Source organism: Strongyloides ratti (assembly GCF_001040885.1).
Source record: "Strongyloides ratti genome assembly S_ratti_ED321, chromosome : 2".
Lineage (NCBI taxonomy): Eukaryota > Metazoa > Nematoda > Chromadorea > Rhabditida > Strongyloididae > Strongyloides > Strongyloides ratti.
In genome coordinates this window covers 2433945-2460484 of record NC_037308.1, presented here as the reverse complement: position 1 = coordinate 2460484, position 26540 = coordinate 2433945, and the positions used below count along the sequence as shown (strand labels likewise).

General features: G+C 21.2%; 4 protein-coding genes across 4 annotated transcripts; 2 read left to right on the top strand and 2 right to left on the bottom strand.

The window, feature by feature from the left end:
* Positions 1-3720: 3720 nt before the first annotated feature.
* On the bottom strand, positions 3721-6419 carry SRAE_2000076200 (Aminoacyl-tRNA synthetase, class Ia domain and Leucine-tRNA ligase family and Valyl/Leucyl/Isoleucyl-tRNA synthetase, editing domain and Aminoacyl-tRNA synthetase, class 1a, anticodon-binding domain and Rossmann-like alpha/beta/alpha sandwich fold domain-containing protein; the record flags this gene model as incomplete). The annotated part of the gene is made up of 2 exons (XM_024651634.1): positions 3721-5676; positions 5739-6419. 2 exons carry the CDS (start codon positions 6417-6419, stop codon positions 3721-3723), a joined length of 2637 nt encoding a protein of 878 aa, XP_024505292.1.
* Positions 6420-8725: 2306 nt separating this feature from the next.
* Positions 8726-10195, top strand: SRAE_2000076100 (MIP20649p; the record flags this gene model as incomplete). Its single annotated transcript, XM_024651633.1, has 4 exons — positions 8726-8783; positions 8832-9029; positions 9082-9929; positions 10052-10195. The coding sequence occupies 4 exons, from the start codon at positions 8726-8728 to the stop codon at positions 10193-10195; spliced, it is 1248 nt and encodes a 415-aa protein (XP_024505291.1).
* A 3554-nt stretch (positions 10196-13749) lies between these two features.
* SRAE_2000076000 (MIP20649p) lies at positions 13750-20187 on the top strand (the record flags this gene model as incomplete). Its single annotated transcript, XM_024651632.1, has 10 exons — positions 13750-13852; positions 14653-15113; positions 15247-15336; positions 16950-17018; positions 17191-17235; positions 17354-17543; positions 18033-18784; positions 18887-18943; positions 19024-19095; positions 19246-20187. 10 exons carry the CDS (start codon positions 13750-13752, stop codon positions 20185-20187), a joined length of 2781 nt encoding a protein of 926 aa, XP_024505290.1.
* A 1372-nt stretch (positions 20188-21559) lies between these two features.
* On the bottom strand, positions 21560-24029 carry SRAE_2000075900 (Zinc finger, NHR/GATA-type domain-containing protein; the record flags this gene model as incomplete). The annotated part of the gene is made up of 3 exons (XM_024651631.1): positions 21560-21570; positions 21621-23382; positions 23439-24029. The coding sequence occupies 3 exons, from the start codon at positions 24027-24029 to the stop codon at positions 21560-21562; spliced, it is 2364 nt and encodes a 787-aa protein (XP_024505289.1).
* Between the last annotated feature and the right edge of the window lie 2511 nt (positions 24030-26540).

Below are 26540 nucleotides of genomic sequence, written 5' to 3'. Positions count from 1 at the left end.
TACATATTGTATAATAAATTTATTTATATATATACACGTATATTGGTATCTGTATGGACATATAATCATGATAATGATGGGCCAGATTTAAAAGAAAAATAAAAGAAAACTGGAAGAAGTCATGATGTCATTATGATTAGATCAGTAAATATATATATATATTTTAGTTTGACTGGTAGTAGTTATAGTAAATAATTGGATTTAACAAATTGCCACTATAGGGTGGATTTTTATATAAGATTGAATGATATATAGAAAAGAACGCCTCCAAATTTAAGAAAGAAAGTATAGAGATAAATAAATATATACATAATATTAAATAATATTATGATATATATTAAATATAGTAAATTAGTATGTTTATATGAAAGCTAATTATTAGTTTATGTCACAATCACAACAAAATAAAACATTTAATAATAATAAATTAACATTAAATTTTCCTTTTAAATATCAAATTTGTCTCTTAAAATAATTGTTAAATAATAGTAGAAAGATAAGGGAAATTAAGGAAGGAAATATTTTAAACTTTACTATTATTTTAAATAATAACAATTATAAGTGAAACTTGATGTATGTAAAAAGAGTAAATTATAAATTTTTTATATTTAACACAGTATTAAAATATTAATAACAATATTTTATTTTATAAATATATAAAATCACTATATATATATTAACTTCATTCTATAGTTGGCATTTAAAAATGTATAAACAATATATTTTCTTCCTTCATAGTAACAAAGAAAATTAATCTTTTCTTTCAAACAATTACTTTTAAAATATATATTCATAAAAAAAAAACTTATAAATTCATGTTTTTCACAAGATATATCAAATAAAAAATTATACAAATAACAATTTTCATTTTTATAAAATAATTAAATATAATATGAACAATTAAACATTAATTTTACAAATTTATAAAAAAAAAAATAGATAATCAAGAAATATTTTAAATGAGTATATAGCCAAATTATATATAAATATTCAATTTTATATATATATATATAAATACTTTAAATATAAAAAGGTAAATAACAATATATCATTTCTATTAAAAAATAAAGATATTTAAAAAAATTTTATGCAAAAGATAATTTTTTTTTATTATATCAAATGATGTTTCCATAAAATTTAAACAAGTTCATTTTTTTTTTGCCTTTATCTTTTCCATATTTTTTTAAATATGTTTTGGTAATAAACAAAAAAAAAATCACATTATATATTTTATTGGTAATTTAAATAAAAACTTTTTATGAATATATTTTGATTAAAAAAAAATAAATAAATACATAATATATAAGAATTTTTAAAAAAAAAATATATATCTTAATTGTATGTAGAAAAAAAAAGAAGAAATCATATTTTTAGTTATGGTCACTTGAAAAAGTTTACCAAATCCTTTTATAAATAAATAATGATAACATATGAAAATGGATTATATGGAATTTTTTTTTTCTATATAACATATTATTATTAGATTAAAAAGTATATAAAAGCTAAGCTAGATAAATAAGATATAAATGTTAAAAAGATTATTCTTATATATTTTATTGTTTGATAAATATTTAAGTAATTCATCTCATAATATCTTTAAATTATATCTTTTTATATATTATCTATATTATAAGTGTTGACTTTGATGTTTATTTTTAATAAAATTTATACATATACATATATAAATAATTATTTAAAAAGTTTTCACTCATTTTAATGCATGAATGAAGATGTTTCTTGATACATTAATAAATTAAAATGAAAAGTATAAAAGCAAGTTAACTTTCATAGTCTTGTTAAAATAAATGGAATAATAAATAATAATTATAAACAATGTTTTAAAATATTTACTGCTTAATCTTTTTTTTTTATTAATAATTTTCTTATATTATCAAAACATTAAATTAAATACATAAAAATAATTAAATTATATATAAATTATTTAATAACTAATAATAAGATTTATACATTATCTTCTTTTTTTATCATTAACATGTATTTGATTTATATATACAACAATATTATTTTATTTTTGTTTATAAAATTAATGGATATTTCATTAAAATATCATTATATTTATCAAAACTAGAAGATAAAATAATGTTAAGAGACAAAAAATGTTATTTTACTAATAATGGTATTTTTAATTTATAAAAGATTGTTGTAATGTATTGTAATTAACTTTAAATATACAATTAAAATTTTAATAAAATTAACTAAAATAACTTTTTATTTTTATATTAATAAACTTTTTAGTTATTAAAATTTACTAATATTATATATGATAAAAATAATTACTATATAATTAAAATGATCTTTTTATAAAAACAACTAATTTTGTTATCCATAATAACCTCTTAAAGATCATTCAAAAAGAAAAAAGAAATAATATTTCGTAATAAATAACTAATCTTAGTTTAATGAAGTGCCTTCATATACTTCTTATGTTTGATGATAACTTAATGTTCTAATCTTTATCAATATACATTGTAACTGTACTTTTATTATTATAAAAATATATAAAATTAATCTTTTAGATTATGTTATGTCAATGAGGTTATACTATGATTTGTAAGTATATATTAAGATAATAAGATTATATTTATTAATAAAAATTTACCAAAAAGCCGGCTGGTAGGATGATTTTTACAAATAAAGTGGTTTAATCATCATAATAGATAAAAATAAACAGGATAAAGAAAAGAAGTGAGTTATGAATTTTTAATACTTCCTTTTTTTTTTTGATTAATTTTAAATGATAAGAAAAGATATTATATGTAAATTTATAATGTAATCCTTATTCCATATGATAAATAAATAGTTTATTTTCTTTATTACAGTAACATACTAGTATAAATATGGTACCACAAAAAAAAAGGTATAATAATATATTAAATTAATATTAATCATGTTAAAAAATGAATGACTTATTATCAAAATGTAACAATTAAAATATATAACAATAATGTTAAACTACATGTAACTTATTAGATTCATTTTTTTTTTGCTAAAAGTTACATATTATCAAAACTATATAATTATTGTTATAATTTTATGAGCTATCATTATTATATAATATTGGTACTTCTAAAATACTATTATTCATGAAATATATATATACATATAGCATTTTCTTTAATATAGTAAATATTTAATAAATAAAAAAAAAGTATTAATAAATTTTTATTATAATGATAATAAATGAAAAAAAAAAACAAATAAACTTAACAATAAAGTAGATAATGATAATATTTTAGATTCAATTTTTAATTGAAATAAAGATAATTTTAAAAACTTGTCATTAAAGATAAAAATCATTATAATTTTAATCCAATATTATTTAAAATAAAATTACTTAATGTTATAATTCTATATTAACACTATTAATTATTGACAATAACCTTCAAAGAACTTTTTAAATATTCAATCTTTATTGAATGAATATAATAATGACACCAGAAGTTTTAGCAATATAAATAATAAAGATATTTAATGAATTCTTTTTTCATCTATACATTTATGATTATTTTATATTAATTAATATAATGAAAAAAATGTATTTAAATTTTCACAATTACCCAACCGAAAAATATTATTCATCAATTTTTAATTAATAATATATACACAACTAAAAAGTTAATAGAAAATAAGGCAATAATATATAAATATTTTATTTTAAAACAATGAACTAAATAACAATAGAAACAAATAAAATCTAACTTAATTTTTTTTATTTTTTTTTAAAAGTTTAGCTTCTAATAAAGCAGCATTACGTTTCTTTAAAAGATTATCTAAAATTTTTCTAATATCTTCTTCTTTTGTATTACTTTCAAAATCAAGATTAATTATATAAAATCTTCCATCTTTTCTTTTTAAGTTAAAATTTTTAATCTTATGACCATCTTCTTCTAATTCATTAAATAACTCAACATGCCAAAGACTTTTGGTTGTCGCAAAGACATCCTCATCATTCAAATTTTCGATGTCTAATCTTGAAGCAAATGCTCTACCACAATTAATATTACATGCCATAACAAGAACATCTATTATTGCATCTTTATCAATTTCTGGCCATCTTTGTCCTCTAACATCTTCCTTCAAATTCCAATGATTTTGATTTATTGCTGGAACTTTAGTTATAGCACTCCATAACTCTTGACTTGTATGTGGAGCAAAAATTTGAAGCATTATTATTAATGAAAATAAACAACGCTCAAATTCAAGACTATGTTCTATAGCTTTAGGATCAACTTTTTTTAAAACATTTATTAAACCAATCATTTTTGCTATGGCAGTATTGTGTAAATGTAAATCTTCTAAAGCAATAGTTACATTTCTAATATAAAAATTATATGAACTTTTAAGTTCTTTCTCAAGTTTGTTATTCATCTTATTTACATCAAATGGAATATCTTTTTTTCTAGCTAAAATATAATTATTAGTAAGAGATGCTAAACGATCAAGCCATCGTTTAATTCCTTTTACATCACCATCATCCCAATTGATAGGACTTTTTGGAGCAGCAGCTACTAATAATTGAAGTCTTGCCAAATCAATACCATCTCTATCAAGAATATCTAATGGATCAATACCATTATTTTTACTTTTAGACATCTTCTCATAAATACTTATCACTTCATTACCCGATGATTTATCATAAAATTTTTCATCTTTTTTAATAACATTTTCTTTTTTTAAATATTTACCATTATTAGGATTAATAAAAGTTCTACCTCTTACAACACCTTGAGGTACAAGATTTTTAAAAGGTTCATTACAATTAATAATTTCAATATCTTTTAAAAAATAACTAATAAATCTAGCAAAAAACATATGAACAGCAGCATGTTCTATACCACCAACATATACATCAATTGGCATACTTTTAACTGTCTCATCATAAGATACAGGAAGACGATCATTCTTAACATCAAGATATCTTAAATAATACCAACTACTATCAAAGAAAGTATCTAAAGTATCATTTTCAATGATCCATTTACTTTCATCAATTATCATTTCTTTTCCCTGATCAGAACTTTTAATAGGAAGATTTTCATAAGGTACTCTTCGAATATCTTTAGTATTATCAGCTGACAATAGCATAGGAATTGGTGTACCCCATTTTCTTTGCCTTGAAACAACCCAATCTTTTAATTTCCTTGATGTTAAATAACCACCATAACCACTAAAAGAGGCAATTTCTTGGACATCACTTAATACCAAATTTCTTATTTGTACTGAAGGAAGTGGTAAATTTAAAAGTTGACTTATTTCTTTGTCTTCATTTGATAATTTTACACCTCCAAGACGTGAATCCATAAACATTTCTTTATGATTATCTTTCTCTTCAATATTTTCAACAACTATTGGCATTTCCTTACCATTAAGAATATTTATTGTTTTTACATCATCTAAAACATAATATTTATCTACTTTTTCTTTTCCATATTCTTTAACCAATGGATGATTTTTTCCAATAATTATAAATTGTCCTTTTTCTAAATCAAGTGGATTTTTAATTCTTAAATCTAATGTTTCATCTAATACTCCTTCATTATCATTTTTTAATGGTAAAGTAAATCTATAAACATCACATATACCTATCCAATTAGCTTGAATATCAGCAACATCCTTCCAGTCTTCTTTTATAATATCTAAACCATCTTTTAATCTCTAAAAAAAATAAAATGAAAAATTTTTTTAAAAAAATAATATTAAAAGTAAAAATAAATTACTTTGGCATATTTTGTTGTTTCAATAACCCATTGTCTTAATTTTTTTTTCTCAGCAATAGCACCACTCCTCCAACTTCTACCTTCACTATCAATTTGTTCAGCAGCCAGTACAGTCTTATCAATAGGATCCCAATTAACTTCACTAACAGCTCTTTTAACTAAACCTTTTTCAGAAAGTTTTAAAAATATCCATTGTGTCCATTTGTAGAATGAAGGATCACAGGTAAAAATTTCTCTATCCCAATTAAAACATACTCCAGTTCTTATTAATTGATTTTTCATAATATTAATATTATCATAAGTCCATTTTGATGGATCAATACCCCTTTCAATGGCAGCATTCTCAGCTGGTAATCCAAAAGCATCCCAACCCATTGGATGAAGAATAGAATATCCATTTAATGAATAATAACGAGCCAAGACATCTGATATTGTGTATACTCTCATATGACCCATATGTAAAGTTCCTGATGGATATGGAAACATTGAAAGAATGTATTTTGTTGGAGCCATTGAATCTTTAGATTTAAACTTAGTTGTTGATAAATCTTTCCAATGTTTTTCAAGATTTTTTAAATTACCTGACAATTCATTTACTCCCGTTAAAGGCCATGTTAAATAAGATGAAGTACACCTAGTTTGATTTAAAATAACATTTCTATATTTGAATAATAATTTCATTATAGAAAATAAGAATTATTAATAACTTTATAATTCATTTCAATTCACTTTCAGAAAGAATAAACATTATCCCAATTAATTTGTATATTATAGGGGGTACTTTAACCAATAAGAAAAATTAATATATATAAATATTAAATGATAATAAAAATAATTTATTCATAAAAAAAAGTATAATAATAATAAATTGATACTGTTTCAGATGGCAAAAAGAAAATGATGAACAAATAAATAAAGATAACTATTCAAATAAAATTAGCCAATATTACTAAAATCAAGCATCTGTCTTATCGTAACTAATTAAAAGAAATAGAAGAAAAAATTTTTTAAAATCATTTCATTATAAAATTTATAATATAATAATAATTACCTAAAAGAAAATTAGGCTATTTATAATTTTACTTCAAAAAAAAATGATGGAAGAAGCATGACCTTTTGTATAATAATAATAATAATAATGAAAAGTGGATAAATATAATTCCCATAAATCTTCTTTTTATTTATATATCACTTTTTTTTTGTTATCCATAGTATTGTATTTTTTTTTATTTTCTTAAATAAAAATGTATATATTTTTTCATAATTTTTACCTATTCTTTTTTTATAAAAAAAAAAGTTTCAAAATATTTTCTTTTCAACTATAAATACTTTATACAAATTTTAACTTTTTTCTTTTATTTTTAAAAATATATTCTTATTTACTATAAATAATAATTTTATTTTAAAAAGAAACTATATATATATCTATATATATAAATCTTTTTATACCATATAAGATAAAAGGAAGAACAATTAAATTACCATAATATAAAAAATTTTTTCTTCCTATCAAAATTGTATTGTAGGGTAAAATATTAGTGTGAAAGAAAAAGTTTAACATCAATTAACTTTTAATTTACCCAAAAGTTTGCCATTTCCTTTAAGAAATATTATTTAATTTGTATAAAATTATCATACTAATATTTATAGTTTAAGTTTTATTTAAACGATAACAAAGCATGTTATACTTTTAGTGATTTTGTATAGTTGTTAAAAAAAAAAGACTTTTTTTTTCATTTTAAATTTTCTTAAAAAAAGAATTGTTGGTTTTTTTTTTTAAATTTTTGTATATATTATTTTTATTGAAGATATTTGACAAAATTTTTATGACTTTTTTTGATAATGTCACAAAAAAAAATGTCTTTATAATTATTTTTAATATATGTAATGTTATAACATTTTAGAAGTCAAATATACTGTATATTAATATATGTATTTTTAATTAAAGATCACACTTATATAATATGTCAAGTAGTATGATTTTCCAAAATTAATCTCCTTCTTCTTCATTAATCTTTTGTTGTATATGACTAATTTTTTTTGTAATCACATAATAATATCATTTCAGGTTCTTTTTATAACAATGATAATTAAAAGACAATAAAAATACATTAAAATTAAGACTTTTCTAGAGGGATAATAAAATATCAAAAGAAACAATCTTTTCTCCTTCTTTCTTTTTTTTTATAGATACCATTTAAATATCATTTAATGGCATAAGCGTTATGTAAATTTGTATTTTTATGGAATTTATCAAATATATGTTATAACTTTTTAGTTCTTTTATGAAAACCTCTTTTATATTATTAGATGTATCTTGGTATATCAATGTTATGGTCATAAACTTTTCTTTAACATTAATATAGTCAAATTATAAAAAGTGTTCTTATTTATTATTTAAAGGTAATTTTATAAATTATTCATACTTTTGTAACATATAATATTACTACCTCTATTCATCGTAAATAAGAAGTATTATTCATAATTATTTTTAAGTTTCATAAGTAAAACTTTATCCTTTAGTAATCGTTTCTTTTGTCCCAATACTTTTTATAAACTTATATTATATTGTTCTATTTTTCATAAAAGGATTTGAAAATATTTAAATATATTTTATAATAATTTGAAAATATCGTTTAAAACTTTTTTTTTTTTATAAATTTAATTATTAAGAATATTAATTAATAAGTAAAAACAATTAATTTAATTTTAAAACCATCCATAAAATCATTTGTAGTTCTTTTGTTTTTAGAAATACAAAATCTTAAAAGCAAATTATAAGATTATCTCTTTTTCAGGTTTAATCTCTACCAACTACAAGCTGTCTTTGGTCAGGATAAAATAAATATATATATATATTCTTATTTAAGAAGCAATAAATTTATGAATCTTCTTATTTATTTATCAAATTATATTTGATTGTCAATTGCTAATAGACTAACACATTTAGGAGCTTAAATTTGGGAATATTTTTATTATATTTAAATATGTTAAAATTATTACTGTATATTGGAGTATTTTCTATTTTGATTTATTCACAAGAAGGTAATTATTAAACTTTTTTTTTTCTTATGTAAATAAATATTTATTTAGAATGGAGAGCTCCTGATCCACCAACATCAATTAAGACAAAAGCAACTACTAATACGATAACATTATGGTGGGAACCACCAGAATCTTATAATCAATTTTTAGTAAGAGGATATACTATATCATATGGTATTGGAACTCCATCAAGAAAGATTGTTCTTGAAGGTCTCCATATCAATTCATTTACCATTGAAAATTTAAGTATGTTTTATAAAAAAAAAATTATTTTTTTAATGTAATAATTTTTTAATAGAACCTAATACAACTTATGTTATTGTAATGACAGCATACAATGAAGCTGATGAAGAAGATAGTGATAAAGTTTTTTTAACAGAAACTACTGATGTAGAAAATAAAATTGATAATGACATGATATATAATTATTTAAAAGTACCCCAAATAACTGATGTTATTCCATTAAAAAATGGTATCATTGAATTGAAATGGGATGATACAAATAATATAAATTCAATGAAAAATTATTTTATAAGATATAATATTTATGGAAATGATGATGAGGAAGAAGTAATAACAATAAATAAAAATATTTTAATTGATAATTTAGAACCAGGAACAAAATATGAATTTAAAGTAAAAGTTAAAGATTCAGATGGTAATGAGTCAGATTTTAGTGAAAAAAAATCTGTAGTTACATTAGATAAAATTATATCAATTGATACAGAATCATTTGAATGTAATTTTGAAAAAGGAAATGAATGTAAATTTGTTACTGATGGAGAGTGTCCTCTTAAATGGAAAAATATAAATTCAAAAGAACCTGATAGTTATTATCCATCACCTAGATTTGGAGATATATCTCAAGATTCATTTCATTATATGATTTTAGAAGCATCATCAGATCCATATGATACATTTGGAAGATTATCCTCCCCATACTATCAATTAATTCATGATAATAATTTTTGTTTAACATTATGGATTTATGTAACACCATCATCTCATGGAAGTTTTACAATTTTTATGAAATCATATGAATCAAAAGAACATGATATAATATATAAAGAAAGATTTGAAAAAATGTTAATATCTCATTGGTCAAAATTAAGTTTAGATATAAAAAAATCTCATTCCATTTTCAAGGTAAGTGTAATGGCAATTATAAAATCAAATGAAAAAGAAAAAAAATAAATAAAGATATTTAACACAATTAAATTAATAATATTTAAAATTAATGTTATATGATTTTTTTTTTATATATTTAGATAATTGTTGAAGGACAAAAATCTGTTACAAGTGAAAAATTTATGATAGCTATAGATGATTTTTCTATTATATCAGGTCATTGTGAAAATACCTGGAATGGTGATACAAACATTATAAATGATAAAAGTATGTTTTATTTTTAATATAATTAAAAAATTATATAATCAGTCTTATTTTTTAAAAAAAAAAAAAGAAGAAAAATATATAAATTAATTGTTAATAGAAATTTTCTATATAAAATAATTCTACTATTAATACAAATGTATCCTTAACTTAAAAGTATTGCGCAAGAACATCAACTTTCGGTATTTATTAAAATTTTATATAAGATAAAATGAATGATTGAAGAGTTGTGAAAATTATTATTTTTATTGTTCTTCATAAATAAGATTACTACTTACTATAGTAAAGAGATTAAAAGCTATATATATATAAATGTAGAAGAGTTATATTATAAAAACATTTTAAGGACAATACATATTAAGATTTAACTTTCAATTATATATTTTTATAATAATAAAAAATAATTATTTATTATTAATTATTATAATAAATTTTATATTTTTAAACATGCTATATTATATTTAATAATTTTTTAATCACATAATACTTTAAATTTTATTTTTATTATTAAAATTGTGTTAATTTATATAAATGTTAACTGCCAAAATATAATTTTCTTTTTATAAACATCATATGTTATACATTTTTTTTTTTCCTTTCATACTCAAAGTGGTTCTCTTTAATTATAAATAATTTTAATTTCATCTCATTTTACCTTTTTCTTTTTTAATATGCAGGTGTTTAGTTTTTATAATTTATTAAAATCTTTTTATCCTTTTAATGATATTAAAGAATAATATAAAAGGATAACTTTCTTGAGTACCTTATTGTATAAAAAAAAATGTGAATACATTGAAATAATAAAGAAGTTGTAAAAATAAATAAGATATAAGTATATGATTATTAAAAGGAATTAATAAAAATATTAGCATAGATTATACATATGATTGTAAAAAGTTATCTTTTACTTTTCATATATTATTAGGTAACTATTTGACACTTTTTCATATTATATATGACATCTTATACTCCATCTGTTGAATGTTTCTTTTGTTTTAATTATTTATAAATTCTTTTATCTATAATTATTCTTTATATTTAATTTACTTTTGTAAAAAAAAAAATACAAACTAAAAAAGATGCAAAAATTATTTCTTTTACATATTGATGTACATAATTATATCTTTTTAAATATTTTATAATATATAAATTATGTTTAATGGCATTTACTAAAAAATATTTTATTATTCTTTTTTAACTTCTTTTAATAAATAATGGAACAAAGAAGACAAATGAGATTTAATTTTTTTTTTTTTTAATAAAAAAATATTCTATTATAAAGATATTTTAAGTGTAACTATTTTTATAGTAAGTATATACAAAAGTATCCTCCTATTTTTATAATATTAAAAGAAATAAAAAAAAATAATAAATACTTGAAAGATCTTTTTATTTTAATATAAATACTATTTAGAAATAACAAGTATATTCTTATTTATTGTCTTAAGAATAGGATATGTAGATTTAACTATTAGTTTTATAAAAGAAAATGATAGCATGAATGTGATTAATGTTGCATATATATTTTTTACGATAAGAAATATTTTTTTTTTTTATAAAAAAAAGGTTATTGTAGATTCTTTTTTAGTTCTTTTTTTTTCCATAAAAGTTTTTACATAGAAGAACTTATGACTTATTAAAAGTTTTAAAGACTTTTTATTATCTTTTTTAAAGTTATATAACAAAACAAAGAATATATGATTAAAAATACATGTAATAATATTATAAAAATCATTCTTATATTTTAAATTTTCTTTTTTTTTTTCCTAATAATCTTAAAAATATTAACATTCTAAATTCTTTAGCCTTCTTTAATATAATAACTGCCATAACATATTAATATTATAATATTACTTTTCTTTTGTATTATTTAAGATTTTTCTTAATGATAACTATATGATATTAATTTTAATTTATAAGTTTTCTCAAAATACCTCTCCCAAAATATAATCATTATTGTTATTTCTTCATTGGCATGTATCAATTATAATATAATTTTATATTATGACAGTTCTATTTAATATATCATTAGTTATAAATTCTATCAAATTCCTATGATCATTTCGTATTTTTATTTTGTAGTTATATCTAATACAATAAAGTATATGTATATGTATTATTTTTAGATAATATAACAAAAGAATATAGATCTTTATTACTATTATAATAACATTTCTATATAATTAATAATTTGTCAACATTTCATTTCTTAACTTTTTTTTTTTTAATATTCTTTTTTTATTTTATCTTATTTTTTTATATTAACATTTTCCAATTAATAATAAATTTCTTTATTTTGATAACCTTTTAATATAAAAAGAATGTTAAATATTATTATGTATTAAAAAGTAAGATAAAAAGTATAATCTACCATAAGTAAAAAAGAATATGAATACATTTTAGGCATTACTAAAAATTAAGATAAAAATAAGTATTAGTACCATAAAAAGTATTGAGATAGAAAAGATAGGAAAAGAAAAAGATTTACCAAAAACTTTTTGATTTTGACATTTTAATTCCCTATTGAGGCTTCTCCCACCAATTTTTATTTCTTTTTATTATTATAAATATATATATATATTATATTTCAATAATCGTTTTGTCTTATGAATATTTCTCCTTAAACTTTTTTTTATGTATATATTTTTAACATATATCAAAGTTTCTTATTAACATTGTTATGTTTGGTCATTTTAAATATTTTTTTTCTTTATGATAAGAAGAAAATAAGTATACTATGAGTGGGTAATATACATTCTTTTTTATGTATTGGTATGTTTGAAGCATACAAATTTTTTGATATTTATAATTTTAATTATAACATTTTACTATAAAAATTTTTTTTCCTTAATAATTCTTTATATATAAGATAAATTAAACATTCATAAAAAAAAATTACCAACCTTTTTTAATAGTTTCTTTTAAGTAAAATAAATATAATTTTGAGTAATTAATTGATCTATAAAAAATTATAACTATATATTTAGATTGATTATAAACAGAAAAAAAGTTTTACTCATTTGTAGGATGATTAAATACTATTAATGTTCCATCTAATTTTCTAAAAACATAAATTTAGATATATTTGTATTAGATAAATTAATTTTAATTATAAATATCCTTACTTAAATTATTTTTTTTTTCCACTGTATCATGATAATTGAATTGCATTTTCTATCATTTCTAATAATAGGTTCAAAAAAAAAAGAAAAACCATCATCTGAAGGTGATTCTCTTCTTGTTTAACTAAATTTTTTTTTTAACAAAAATTTTTATTACCCTTTAAATTTTAAATTAATGTATTGCTTTTCTGGCTACTAATTTTATTAGTTTCTCAATTAATAAAATATAAATATATAATCTAATTAATTGTTACTATTTTCAATTTTTATATCATCATTATATATAATATAAATTTATATTATATCTAATCATAATAATTGATAAATTTTATTAAATCTTTCTTTTAGTTAAAAGTGATTCTTAAAAATTTATTATTGTCATTACCTTTTCAATAAATATATATTTATATAAACTAAAATTTATATATGTTTCTAATAATATTTTTATTAATATGATCTCAAAAAATATACTAAAATCAACTATTATAAGTTGTATTATAATAATATTATTAAATATTGATGTTGCTGTACCGTACAATTCATATTTACCGGGAGGTTAGTAAATGATTTAAGAAAAAAATTTAATTAAATATATAATAATTTTAAAAAAATAGAATTTTTTTTTTGTTTACTTTTTTTATGACTTAAATATTTATTTTAATTATAATCTTTTTTTTGTTTTACAATATAATTTTTATATTGATAAATTGATAAAAGATAATAATATATATTAAATAATTAAAATATGGTGTTATTATATTTATACAAAAATTTTTTTAAATTATAATATATTTCTTTTTTTTTAGTATATATATTTTATGTGGTTAAAATTTAATGATTTATCATATATTTTTATTTAATTGATAATAAAAAGATTATGGACAATTTTGTATATATATTTATTATATACTACATCATAAACCATGTGATAAAATAATAAAAATATTAAATCTTTGCTCTTTTTTTGGTATATTTTAATATAATAAATATGACAAATAATATATAGTAAAAATAATATAAATATTACCGACTTAAAAATGTTATTTATTTTTAAAGATTATCTTAATATATTTTTATTTTGTATAAAATATAATTAATGGTAATATATATTTTATTTCTATTTTTAAAATATGTTTAACATCAATCATTTTGATCTTACTGTCTTTTCTTCTTTTAATAAAAAAGATATATTATTACAAAAGAGTAAAGATTAAAAAGATTATAAATATATAAAAAAGAAAAGATATTTTAAAAGATATTATTTAAAAAAAAAAATTAAATTATTTGTTAGTGAATAATTTTATCATTAACACTTATATTAAATTATTTATTTATTTTTTTGTTAAATTTTTTAGATGATGAAACATATTTGGATGTCTTATCATTGGTAAAAGATTATGTTAAAAATGATAATCGAATACATGAAACAAAAGGTCTTGATGGTTTTCCGGCTGTGGCATTTCAAAGAGGTGTTGAGATAGTCTTACCATATAGAAGTTACCTTCCAGAAAGATTTTATAGAAATTTTGCCATTGTAACAACTGTCAAATTAAGTGATAATAAAGGTGGTTTTCTTTTTTCTGTTCTTAATCCTTTTGATACAATAATTGCTCTTGGTGTTAGTATAACTGATGGTGGTCAAAATAATATGAATATATCTTTGTATTATACTAATACTAATAGTCAAATGGAATCAAATATTTTGGCTTCATTTATTGTTCCTGATATGATATATAATTGGACACATTTTGCCATTGAAGTTAATGAAGATGCTGTTATATTATATTATAATTGTAAAAAATATCAAGTTAAACAGGTGAGTCATTTTATTTTTATTTTTTTTTGTTATAAAAAAATATAACTAATCGTTTTGATGATTTGTTATGATATTAAAATTATGATAAGGATATGATGTATAATCAAAATAAATATTGTTTTACATTTTTTAGGTTAAAAGAAAACCAATGCAATTGCCTATTGATGATGTCCATAAATTATATATAGGATCAGCTGGTCCCATAATTAGTCAATCATTCGAGGTTAGTTTATGATAACGATAAAAAAAAATTTTTTTTTCTGATAAAAGAATTAGTGGTAGGAGTGATAGAATCAAAAACAAAAAATATTATAAAATATATGTGTAAATTAAACTTCAATTATCATTGTTTATTAAAATGTTTATTTTTAATCAGAAAAAGCAATGGACAGTAAAAGAATTTTTTCGTATTCCCTTCTGTTATTTTATTTATTTTTTTTTTTCGTTTATTAAAAATTTTCACATAATGGAATGTGTTAAGTGATATGACAACTAAACTTTGTCTTATTATTATATTATAATGCATTTATTAATGTAGGAATATGTTATTATTTTAAGTAATTCTTTTTAATAAGATTCTTTTTTAATAAAAGAAATAAATATTATTTATTATAAATATATAAGATTACATAAAGTTATAGGGATATTAACCTTAAAGTTACTATTAACAATTATATATATGTTTACTTTTTTAAAAATATGATTTATTTAACTTGACACAAAGAACGTCATTCATTTGATATGCCATGGTATCACGTAGTATTAGTTGTTTTTTTTTTTCTTCCTAATTATACCATAATATTATACTTTAATGAAAGAGCGCTTCCTTTATTTAGTTAAATTAAATGAAATAAAGAAGATAACATCTGCCTAAAATTTTATAAAATAAAATCAACTATCTGTTACAAAAATATAAATTTTTAATGATTTCTTTTTCTATATCAGTAATTTATACATAAATTATATCATTATTAAACATTTTCATGTTTTTATTATTATAAGAAACATACTTTAAATAAATATACCATTTAATTAGTTTTTATTTATTCTTAAGCTTAAAATATTTAATATTTTTGTATATACTTTTTTTTTTGATTTATAAACAAATGAATCATAAAATAAGTTAATAGTACAATTTGATTTACATATCTATAATATTCATCTGATCTTATATTAATATTAAAAAGATTATTTTTAGTCTTATAATTTTTACATTGAAATTTAGTTATCACTATATTTAGAAAAGCCAAATTATTTATAAGGTATTTTATTTATTATTTTCTTCATATTAAATAATAATATTTTAAAGAAATGAAATTATTTAATTTTTATATAATTTTATTTCTTTCATTATTATTTTATACTAAAATATCATATCAAAATGATAGAAAATATTCTGATATTGAGAATGATAGTACTATTGATATCCGTAAACCTGAAGCAATTATTGAAGAAGAAGGTTTTATATTAAAAAATAATAAAAAAATTAAAAGACAGGTTGAGGAAAAAGAAATTATTGATGATTATTATGAGATTGACAATTCATCATTAAGTGATAATGTTAATTTAGTAAGAACTATTGATATTGGTGAAGGTCCAAAAACATTAAATAATAGTAACTTAGGTTTTAATGTTCTTACAAATAATCTTCCAAAACCAATATATATTAATACATATCCAGATGAATATATGTATGATCAAGATTATGAATCATCAGGAATTTATTATGAAGAAACAGAAACAAATAATTATAAATTATCTACTCCTACAACTAATTCTTATCAAAATGATATATCTAATAATAATGTAAGTAATATATATTTCTAATTATTTAAGGGTGCTATACAAGAATTAAAAATTCATGATGATCCTGCTGAAGCTGCAAATCAATGTAACGAAGAATGGGTAAGTTTTGTAGGGGTTTCTTTTTAATGAAAGTGAAAGGATAAAAAAAAAAGAGAACAACAATATTATTACTATAATTTTTAATATTAAAATGGAATATCCAAAATAAAAAAAAAATATATGAAAGAACAATATTTATATATTAATAATTTAAATATTATGTTATCTTTAGTGGCAATCAAAGAAACTTGGATTTCTCGACTTTGTCAAACAAAAGGTTTTTTAGTTTGATGTTATGTGGTTGTTTTAATATATTTTAACATTATAATAATATTATTAATTTCTTTTGTAACATGATTAATAAATATAAATAATTATATTTATTTTTTTTATAGGAATTTGAAGGAAGTGGTTTACCACAAGAAAATTCATTTTCTGCTTCATCATCATCATTCTCAAGAAGTAATCCTGAAATAGAAGCTAAAAAAACCAATACAATTTATGATTTAAAAACTGATGATAATTCAGAAGATGTTAATACCAATAATAATCATTTACTTCCATCACAATTAAAATTAATGAAAGGTAAGTTTAATTTATAATAATTAAAAAAAATATATAATATTTTACCCATTCATATTTTTTTTAATCCTTAAGTTTCAAAAAATTATTTTGTAAAACCTTTTGTTTTTCAAGATGATCCTTCTAACAAATATTCATCTTACCACTCTTCTGATGACTCTTTAATACTTCCATTTCGTAAGACAAATCCAAAAGTTTTTGGTATATCTAATACGATATCTTATGATATGCCAAAAATAAATGATAATATCTCAAAAAAACATAACGATGAAGAGATGATGGATAGAAAAGTTGTCCTGAAATCATTTTATGATGGTATAATTTTTGAGATAAGATTTGCTGTGATATATTATTTTAAGCATGTTTACAAATACATTTTTCTTGTTAATATTGTAATATTTTATTAGTTGATAGTATCTTAATATGCATGAAATATTTTTTCCTATAATATTTTTTTTATTTTGTAATAATATTTTTTTATTTATCTTTTAGGTGAACCTGGTGATAAAGGAGAACCAGGACCACCAGGTGTTTGTACACAAATATGTCAACCTGGTAGAGATGGTTTACCTGGATTACCAGGTCCTGAAGGACCACAAGGTATACAAGGACCAATGGGTCCTCAAGGGCCACCAGGACCACCTGGGCAAGTCGTATATGTTGAACCTGATTCAAATAGAATTGAACCAATAACTGGACCACAAGGACCACAGGGTCCACCTGGACCTCAGGGACCACCAGGAATTCAAGGACCCAGAGGTGAACCAGGAATAGGATTACCAGGACCACCAGGATTATTTACAGGTTTAACTGAAATGGATTTAGTAAGGATAGCTGCATATCCAGGAATCAAAGGTGAATGTGTTGAAAGAAAATCAAAAAATGATTTTGAAGATAACTCTGATGAACTTCCTTTATATGATAGAAATGTTCATAAACAAAATGGTAGAAGAGAAAAAGGAGATAAAGGTGATAAGGGTGATCAAGGACTTCCTGGACCACAAGGGCCACCAGGACCACCAGGAACTCCTGGAATAGCTAAAACAGATGGTTCTTATATAGCTTCAGGTGGTGTAGAAGTCTTTCAAACAACACAAGAATTACTAGGAGCTACAAATGTCATCAAACAAGGATCATTAGCATTCAGTATTTCATCACAACAATTAATGATAAAAGTAGCATCAGGTTGGAAAGAAATTTCTTTTGGTAAATTTTATCCTGCTTTACAACCAAAACATCCAATTGTAAGTTTTAATATTTGTAAAAATATATGTTGTCATTAATTAATAAATAAAAACCTCTGTCATTTTTTTTTAACAATTATGTTTAAAAATAAAAATTTACAGTCCATTTCATTACAACCGTCTGCTTCATCTGTTAAAGAAGATGTCCTTTCTTATTGGGTAAGATTTTTCATTTTTTTTTTATTATTTAATTAAATATTTAATTGCATGATTAATAAATAACTTTTTTTTTTCTTTAGTTGGGAAATGATGATAGGAGAGTAAGTGAAATTCACCGAATACCTTGTACAATGCCTCCCATTATAATGAATGTAATGTTGACTTTTTATTTTTATATGTTTTCTGTTGTTGTTTACTTTTATTATCATTATATTATATTATTTTATTTCTGTTGTATTTATGTTTGTTTTTTGTATTAAAAAAAATTGTTAAAAAGAAAAAAAAATAACTTTATTTTTTAGGCTTCAACAACTGAAGATACCACAAATCCTGGAGTTGTAAAATTAGAAAATGATAGAAGATATCATTATAATGTTGAAACAAGTTATGAGGAAAGATTAAAAGAACATCAAAGAAGAATGAAAGAATATGAGGAAATGAAAAGAGAACATGAAAGAAAATTAAAAGAATATGAAAAATCAAGAAATAGGCAAATGAGTTCTTCTGAAAGTGTACATATTAATAATCCACAGGCAGGCGGATCACCAACAACAACAGAGAGAAATTATAACAAGCCATATGCTTTACCACAACACTACTATTCCCATGATAAAACTAACAAGAATGAAAATATTGCTAGTCACCATAAACAACAACCATTTTATCATCAAACACATCTTCATGATAAAAAACTTCATTTGATTGCACTTAATACACCAATGGTTGGAGATATTAAGGGTGTCCGTGGAGCAGATTTATTATGTTATCAACAGGCTCGTCAAGCTGGTTATACAACAACATTCCGTGCATTAGTATCATCATATGTTCAAGATATGAATAAAATAGTTTATCCACAAGATCGTCATACACCAGTAGTTAATATAAAAAATGAAACACTTTACAATTCATTGGATGAAATTTTCCAAGGACAACCAATGAATCCTGTGCCAATATATTCATTTTCAAGAAGAAATATTCTTACAGATCACCTATGGCCAGTTAAATCATTCTGGCATGGTTCTGAATTAGAAGGTCACCGTAAAAATGGATGTTTCTGTGATGCTTGGAGAAGTTCACACAAAACACGATATGGTATGGCATCAAGAATAATGAAAGGCTATCCATTATTATCAAGACCAGAGAAAATCTCTTGTGACAGTCGTTTAGCAGTATTATGTATAGAAAATATGTCCAAGTATAATGTTGATAGACATCTATCTGATAAAATTAAATCTCATCATTAAAAAAAAAGTTACAACTAACAACATTACTTTTAATATATTTTCAGTCTTCTTATATTAACAATTTTCTCTTAAAATCAGTATATTTGCTTTCATATATATATTTACAAAAAAAAAAAAATTTTATAGTTCCAATGATTATTATTCTAATAAAATTATGCCATTAAAAGTTGTTTGATTTTATTTTGTTTTTTTTTAATCTTCTTTATACTAAATAAAATTAACGTTTCTTCTGTTTTATTTTTTTTTTTCTAGATTTTCAATAAGAGTTACAAAATTCTTATCAGGAACCATTTTTATAAGAAATTTATTTTAACAAAATTAAAATTTTTAATAAAATATTTTATCATTTCCCATCCAATACAGGAAAATTGCTAATAAAATTATTATCAATGATACGGATTATAAATGTTTGTTATTTATTAAGTGTCTTGTATCTTTTATTAATTATCAAAACCTTTTATCAACCATAAACATCTCACAAAGAATGAAATGTTTAGAAATATTCTATATTTAAAATAATTTTTTTTGTATAACAAATTATGAAGAATTTTTATAATTAAAAATGAAATATAAATAACTTATAATAAAAATAAAATTAATGTTTTATAAATTATTGATAATTTTAAATAGAAATAATTAAAACATTTTTCATATCAAACAAACAATGAAAAAAAAAACAAGCATGCACTTATTTACAAAATATTAACTCTTGTTAAACACTATTATATATTATAGTCTACAATAGATTTAATATTAAGAACATTTTCTAGAAAAAAAATTTTTTACAATCTTTATCACTCATATCTAAAATATTCTTATTCAACTAAATAATATTATTAAAGTAACATTTTTATAAAAAGTATTTGAAGAAATTTATTTTTCAATCATCTAATATTATATAATAATTAATAATGAGCATTAAAATATAACGTAAAAAAAATATTTGATAAGAATAAAATTAATAAAAACAATTATGGATTCTAATATATTTTAAAAACAAAAAAAATGAAATAGAAATAGTATAATCCTTAAAATATAGAGAAACAAATTGGCCCGACATGTCTTTTTGATTTCATTAAATAAGTGATTTTTTAAAAAATGTAATGGACCTTTAAAAATTTGAGAAATTTTAAGTCAATCTTCAAAATTATTTTCAACAAAAAGTTAACATTAAGAACATTTTTTTTCCAACTTCCTTTAGATTTCAGGTAAACATTCCATTTCAAAATCCTTTCAATTAACCATTTTGTAACATATGCTATATTTGCTGCAATATATGTGAAAAAATAATTGTTTGGAAAAATGACTGCACTTTTTTTTTATCTTAGAAAATTTTATTAAAAATTAAAAAATCGAAAAAAATTTTCACAACTCATTTTTCGCCTATATATATAGGATTAATAATAAGGAACATTAAATGACTCATTTTTTACCAGCATTTTGTAAACTTTGCTGCGCCAAATATTGGTGAATCATAGATGGATTGCTTTTGATTAATGATGCCAAACCAGGATCCACTTGGGCCATTGCTAAAATTCTCTTCAACATTTCATTATTTTGTATTGCTGCAGCAGCATTTTGACTACCATCATTATTAGTATTCAAAGATGCAGCCATTTTTGCTGCTGCTGCTGCCGCTTGACTTGCCTTTGCAGCTTGTTGATTCCGTAAATTTTGTTGTTGTTGTTGTAATGCTTGTTCAGCCATCTTTTTAACAAGTTCAGCTTGTTGTTTTTGATTTTGAGCCTGAGCATCTAAGATAGCTTTCAAAAACATTGCTTGTTGATTATTTGGATTAGTCATAGCTTGAACAAAAGCAGTCACTGCTACCGGATTTGCACTCAAGTTTTGTAATATACCTCCTCTTGCTGCCGGATTATTTGCAAGTTGTTGATTTAAAGCAAGAATAGCTAAACTTTGTTGAGGATTATTTACCTGATTTTTATTAGCCAATGCTGCACTTAATAGTTGAGCATATTGAGCTGTAGTAGGATTGGTGAAAAGATTTGTTGTTGGTGTTGATGATGATGACGAACTACTTGCTGTTGCTGGAATGGGTGCAGATCTTTTTGAACCAGCCTTTTGAGATTGCTGTTTTGGAATGTTGGATGTTGAAGGCACAGATTGTTTTTGATGAGATACATTTGATGTTACTCCATTAACTATTGTATTTGATTTAGGTTGTTTTGTAGAAATATTTGTAGCAGTTGTTGGTGCCTGTTTAGATGGTGCTGAAGATTGTGATTGCTGTTGAACAGGTTGTTGTTGAACTTGTATATCAAATTTACCAGCTTCTATTTGAGCTTCTAATTCACTTTCCTGTTTAGCAATTTGATCTAAAAATTTAAAAAGATACTCTGTATATTTTTCAGTTATTGCTTTTAATTTAACTTCTTTAGCACATTTATCACAAGCAATTTTGAGATCTTCTTCATTTTCTGAATCACCAATTGCTCTCCATGTTGGAGTCCAATCAGTTCCACAAATTGAACACTCGTATAGATCAACATCAATTTTTATTGATACTGATTTATCTTTAAGATTTTTTTGTACAACATTATTCAATCCATGTAAACCAGTAAAATCTTGTGTCATAGCATTTGGAACAAAATTAAAGTTATTTCTTAATATTTCAGGCCATTTAATAACTGTTCTTAAATTATCTTCTACATGTTTTCTTAATTGGCATCTTATCTGTTTACGTCTTTCCTCATTATTTTGTTGTTGTTGTTGTTGTTGAAGAACAGATGACTGAGGTTGTGAAGTAGTTTTAGGTACATTTGTAGGAGGTTGTTGAATATTATTTACAGGTTGCTGTTGTGGTGCCGTTTTAGAATTAGTATTAACATTATTACTAGAAATAGGCATAGTTGCTTTAATTTTATTGAACATTTGTAATGCAGCTTGTTGTAGAGCAGCAGCTGCTTGTGGATTATTCTTTTGACTTTCTGCTAAAAGGGCTAAAAATTCTTTAGCCTGATTTTGAATACCTGGAGCAAGTATATTTGAAGAAAAAATTCTTTGAAAAAATTGAGATAATTGTTGTAATCCCGCTGAGTCTGAATTTTTTAATTGATCCAAATTAGTACCATTTTGATTAGTAAATCTATTACTAGAATTTCTACTTGAATGAGGGGTTGATGTGGATGATTTAAAACCATTACTGACATATTGTGTGGTGTTTTTCTTATGATCCTATAAAAAAAAAATAATCAATTATCATATATCACATATAATAAAAATAAAATTACCTGTTTAATATTTGATTGTTGTAATGTTCTTATTTTATTCATCACTAAAAGTTTTGCTTCCTCCTGTCTTAAAGCGGCTTTTAAATGTTTTATCTCAATCATTTGTTCCCTTTTTTCACTTTCCGTTGATTGATGTGCCTGTTTATCTTCCATGACTTGTTTCATTTCATCAACTTCATCACCATTTAAAGAAGATATTTCGCTACCATCAGACATTAAACAAACCTCGTCATCAACAAGTTTTACACCAAATGAACAATGGTATTGATCAAGCATCTCTGGATGAACAATTTTAGGTTTCTTCTTTACAGGTTGACAATCTTCTGTTGGAATAACAGGTTCAACCATATTGACCTCTGATACTACAGAATCTTTTAACTTTATCTTTTCCTGTGCTTTTAAGGCAGAGACTCTTGTTGATCTTCGTAATGAAGGATCATGAGTCTCATCAGCATTATCTTGAGAATTATCTACACTCAATACAGAATCGTCTTTACCCTTAATTTTCTCATTATCGATACCAGAAAAATTCATCGTCTGAGGTAAGTGGTTTTCACTGGAATTTTCCATAACTATACTATGAACTTGCATCAGAGTTACGAAATTCTTCCTTTTACACTATCATATATATATAACTCAAAAAAAGTATTTGTATACAAAATATATAATTATTTTAATAATATTATAATAATATAGCAATATTGTGAAATGATTTACACGGCATTAAATGTATTGTGTATTATTTTACCAGTTCAAATGTATTAATATTAATAAAAGAGTATGAGAGATGTCTTTGATTTTAATTAAACAGCATATACAGTTATAGCAACAAAAAAATAAAATAAAATATTATTCCCTAAAAATAAAAAAAAAAAAAATTATTTATATATATATATTATAATAATATTGTTTTAGAATTGATATAGCGATATCATTTAAATGAAAGATAATAAAAAAAAAATTTTTAAGATCTTAATATAATGAATATAAAAAATCTTGTATCATTTAAAAACAAGCGGACAAAATATATTACCGCTAATTGTAAACTCAATCTAGTGTGATAGTTTTTCTTCATTCTTTATTCTCTATCTTGTGTCAAACACAATACGAAGTGGCCGTTTTCGTTTCTGGTCAATCAATAGGAGGCAGAGCCGCGTCGATTAGATTTACAATTATAGTATCTAGAACAAGCAAGTATGAAACTATTTGAAAAAGAATTTTTTCTTCTACTTAATTTATAACTTTTTTTATATTAAATATTGGGAATATTATATTCATTTTTCATGTGGTAAGATTATATGAAATATGAGAATATTTTTATATAATTATTAATCATCCCTATATGGAATAATAAAAAAAAAAAAAAAACAAATACAAAAAAATAACATGCTTATTGTTAATATTAATAAAAATATAACTGAGTGACACGTAATTATAAATATTATTTTGTCAGTAATTACGTAAAATGCCCACATATTACACTTCATAAAATATAAGTATCTTAAAAAAAAATACAGTTGTAATAATCTTGATTATTATACTTACTATAATTAAGAAAAAAAAATTTTTTTTTACCATAAGAAGATAAAAAGTTGGTATAATCAATATATAAAATCTGAAGAAGATCCGGGCATCTAGGGGTAATAGGAAAATTAATACACGACAATTATTTTATACATAGGCGGAGAGGAAATGACTCTTAAGGAGAAAGCAAGTAAGCAAATGAACGAAGTAATAAATGAAAAAGAATATGCGTATGCCCAATATAAAGATGTGAAGTCTGAAAGGTGATTAAAAATGTTGAGGTAATTTAAAATTGTATTTATATTTCACAACTAAAACGTTTGTTTAGTAACAATGTGATACAATCATTATGTATTATCTAACAAAAAAGAAAGCATCCAACTTCAGGTATATATATATACTATATATTTTTATATATAAAGAAAATAATAACATGATCAGGAAATATGTGTTTTGAGGGTTTTAAATCATTAATATATAAAAAGGATACTTTAAATTTAGATAAATTAAAATATTAGTTAAATATTTATTTCTTGTTATGGATTTGATATTTTTAATAAAGAAAAAGAATATAAATTTATTAATAGTTACACCCCAAAAGATATGAATAAAATATAAATTATGTAAAAAAAAGTAATAATAATGTTTTTTAGCTTTTTGAATATAATAAATTAATATAAAATAAATATTTATCCTCTGTAAAATTAAAATTTCCAAAAATTAAAGAATAAAAATTATATATATGTATGATAAAGTAAGTAAAAATATAATTGATATAGAAAAATTAATGAAATAACATATTTCTTGGGTGCAATTTTTGACTACACAATTCATAGTGAAATATAAACCTACTATGTATATGTTGTGAGATAAAATAAAAAATTGTAAGTTAAAATATTGGTTATATAAAAATACTGATAGCATATATATATATATATATATTTATATATATTAACCTTTTACAGAACTAAAATATGTTTATTTACTGAATACTTTTTTTTAACAGTCTTTCTCAAATCATGAGATATTTATAAAATTTTTATCATTTGAAATTTAGATTAAGTAAAATTATTAAAAGATTTATAAGTAAAAAGAGATTTATATAAAATAGTTATTAAAAGAAATTGTTTGATCATCCTAAGTAGATAAAGATTATAAAAGATAAATATACAAAAAAAAAACAAAAGATATGTTATTATAAAAGTAAAAAAGATCCAATGATCATTGCGTTGTTTATTGTATCTATTAATAATAATGAACAGTACATAATTTAAAATTTAAAAAAAAAAAAATAGAAACACGTGGCAAAGGATAATTTTGAAGGCAATATGAGACTTGCTGCGAATAATAATGGAAAGCATCCAAGACTCAGGGCTTGCTTGTTTGCTCACTTGTAATCAATAAATTATCAATAAGTTAATAGCATTACGCTTAATGGATTATAGTTAAAGAAGTCTTTTGTAAATTAACATAATTTAACTTAGGTACATTTTTTATTATAAAATTTAACTCCTAATAAGTTTATTTATAAAAATCAATTTTTCTACTTTTTTTTTTTACTTTTTGATTATTTTACAA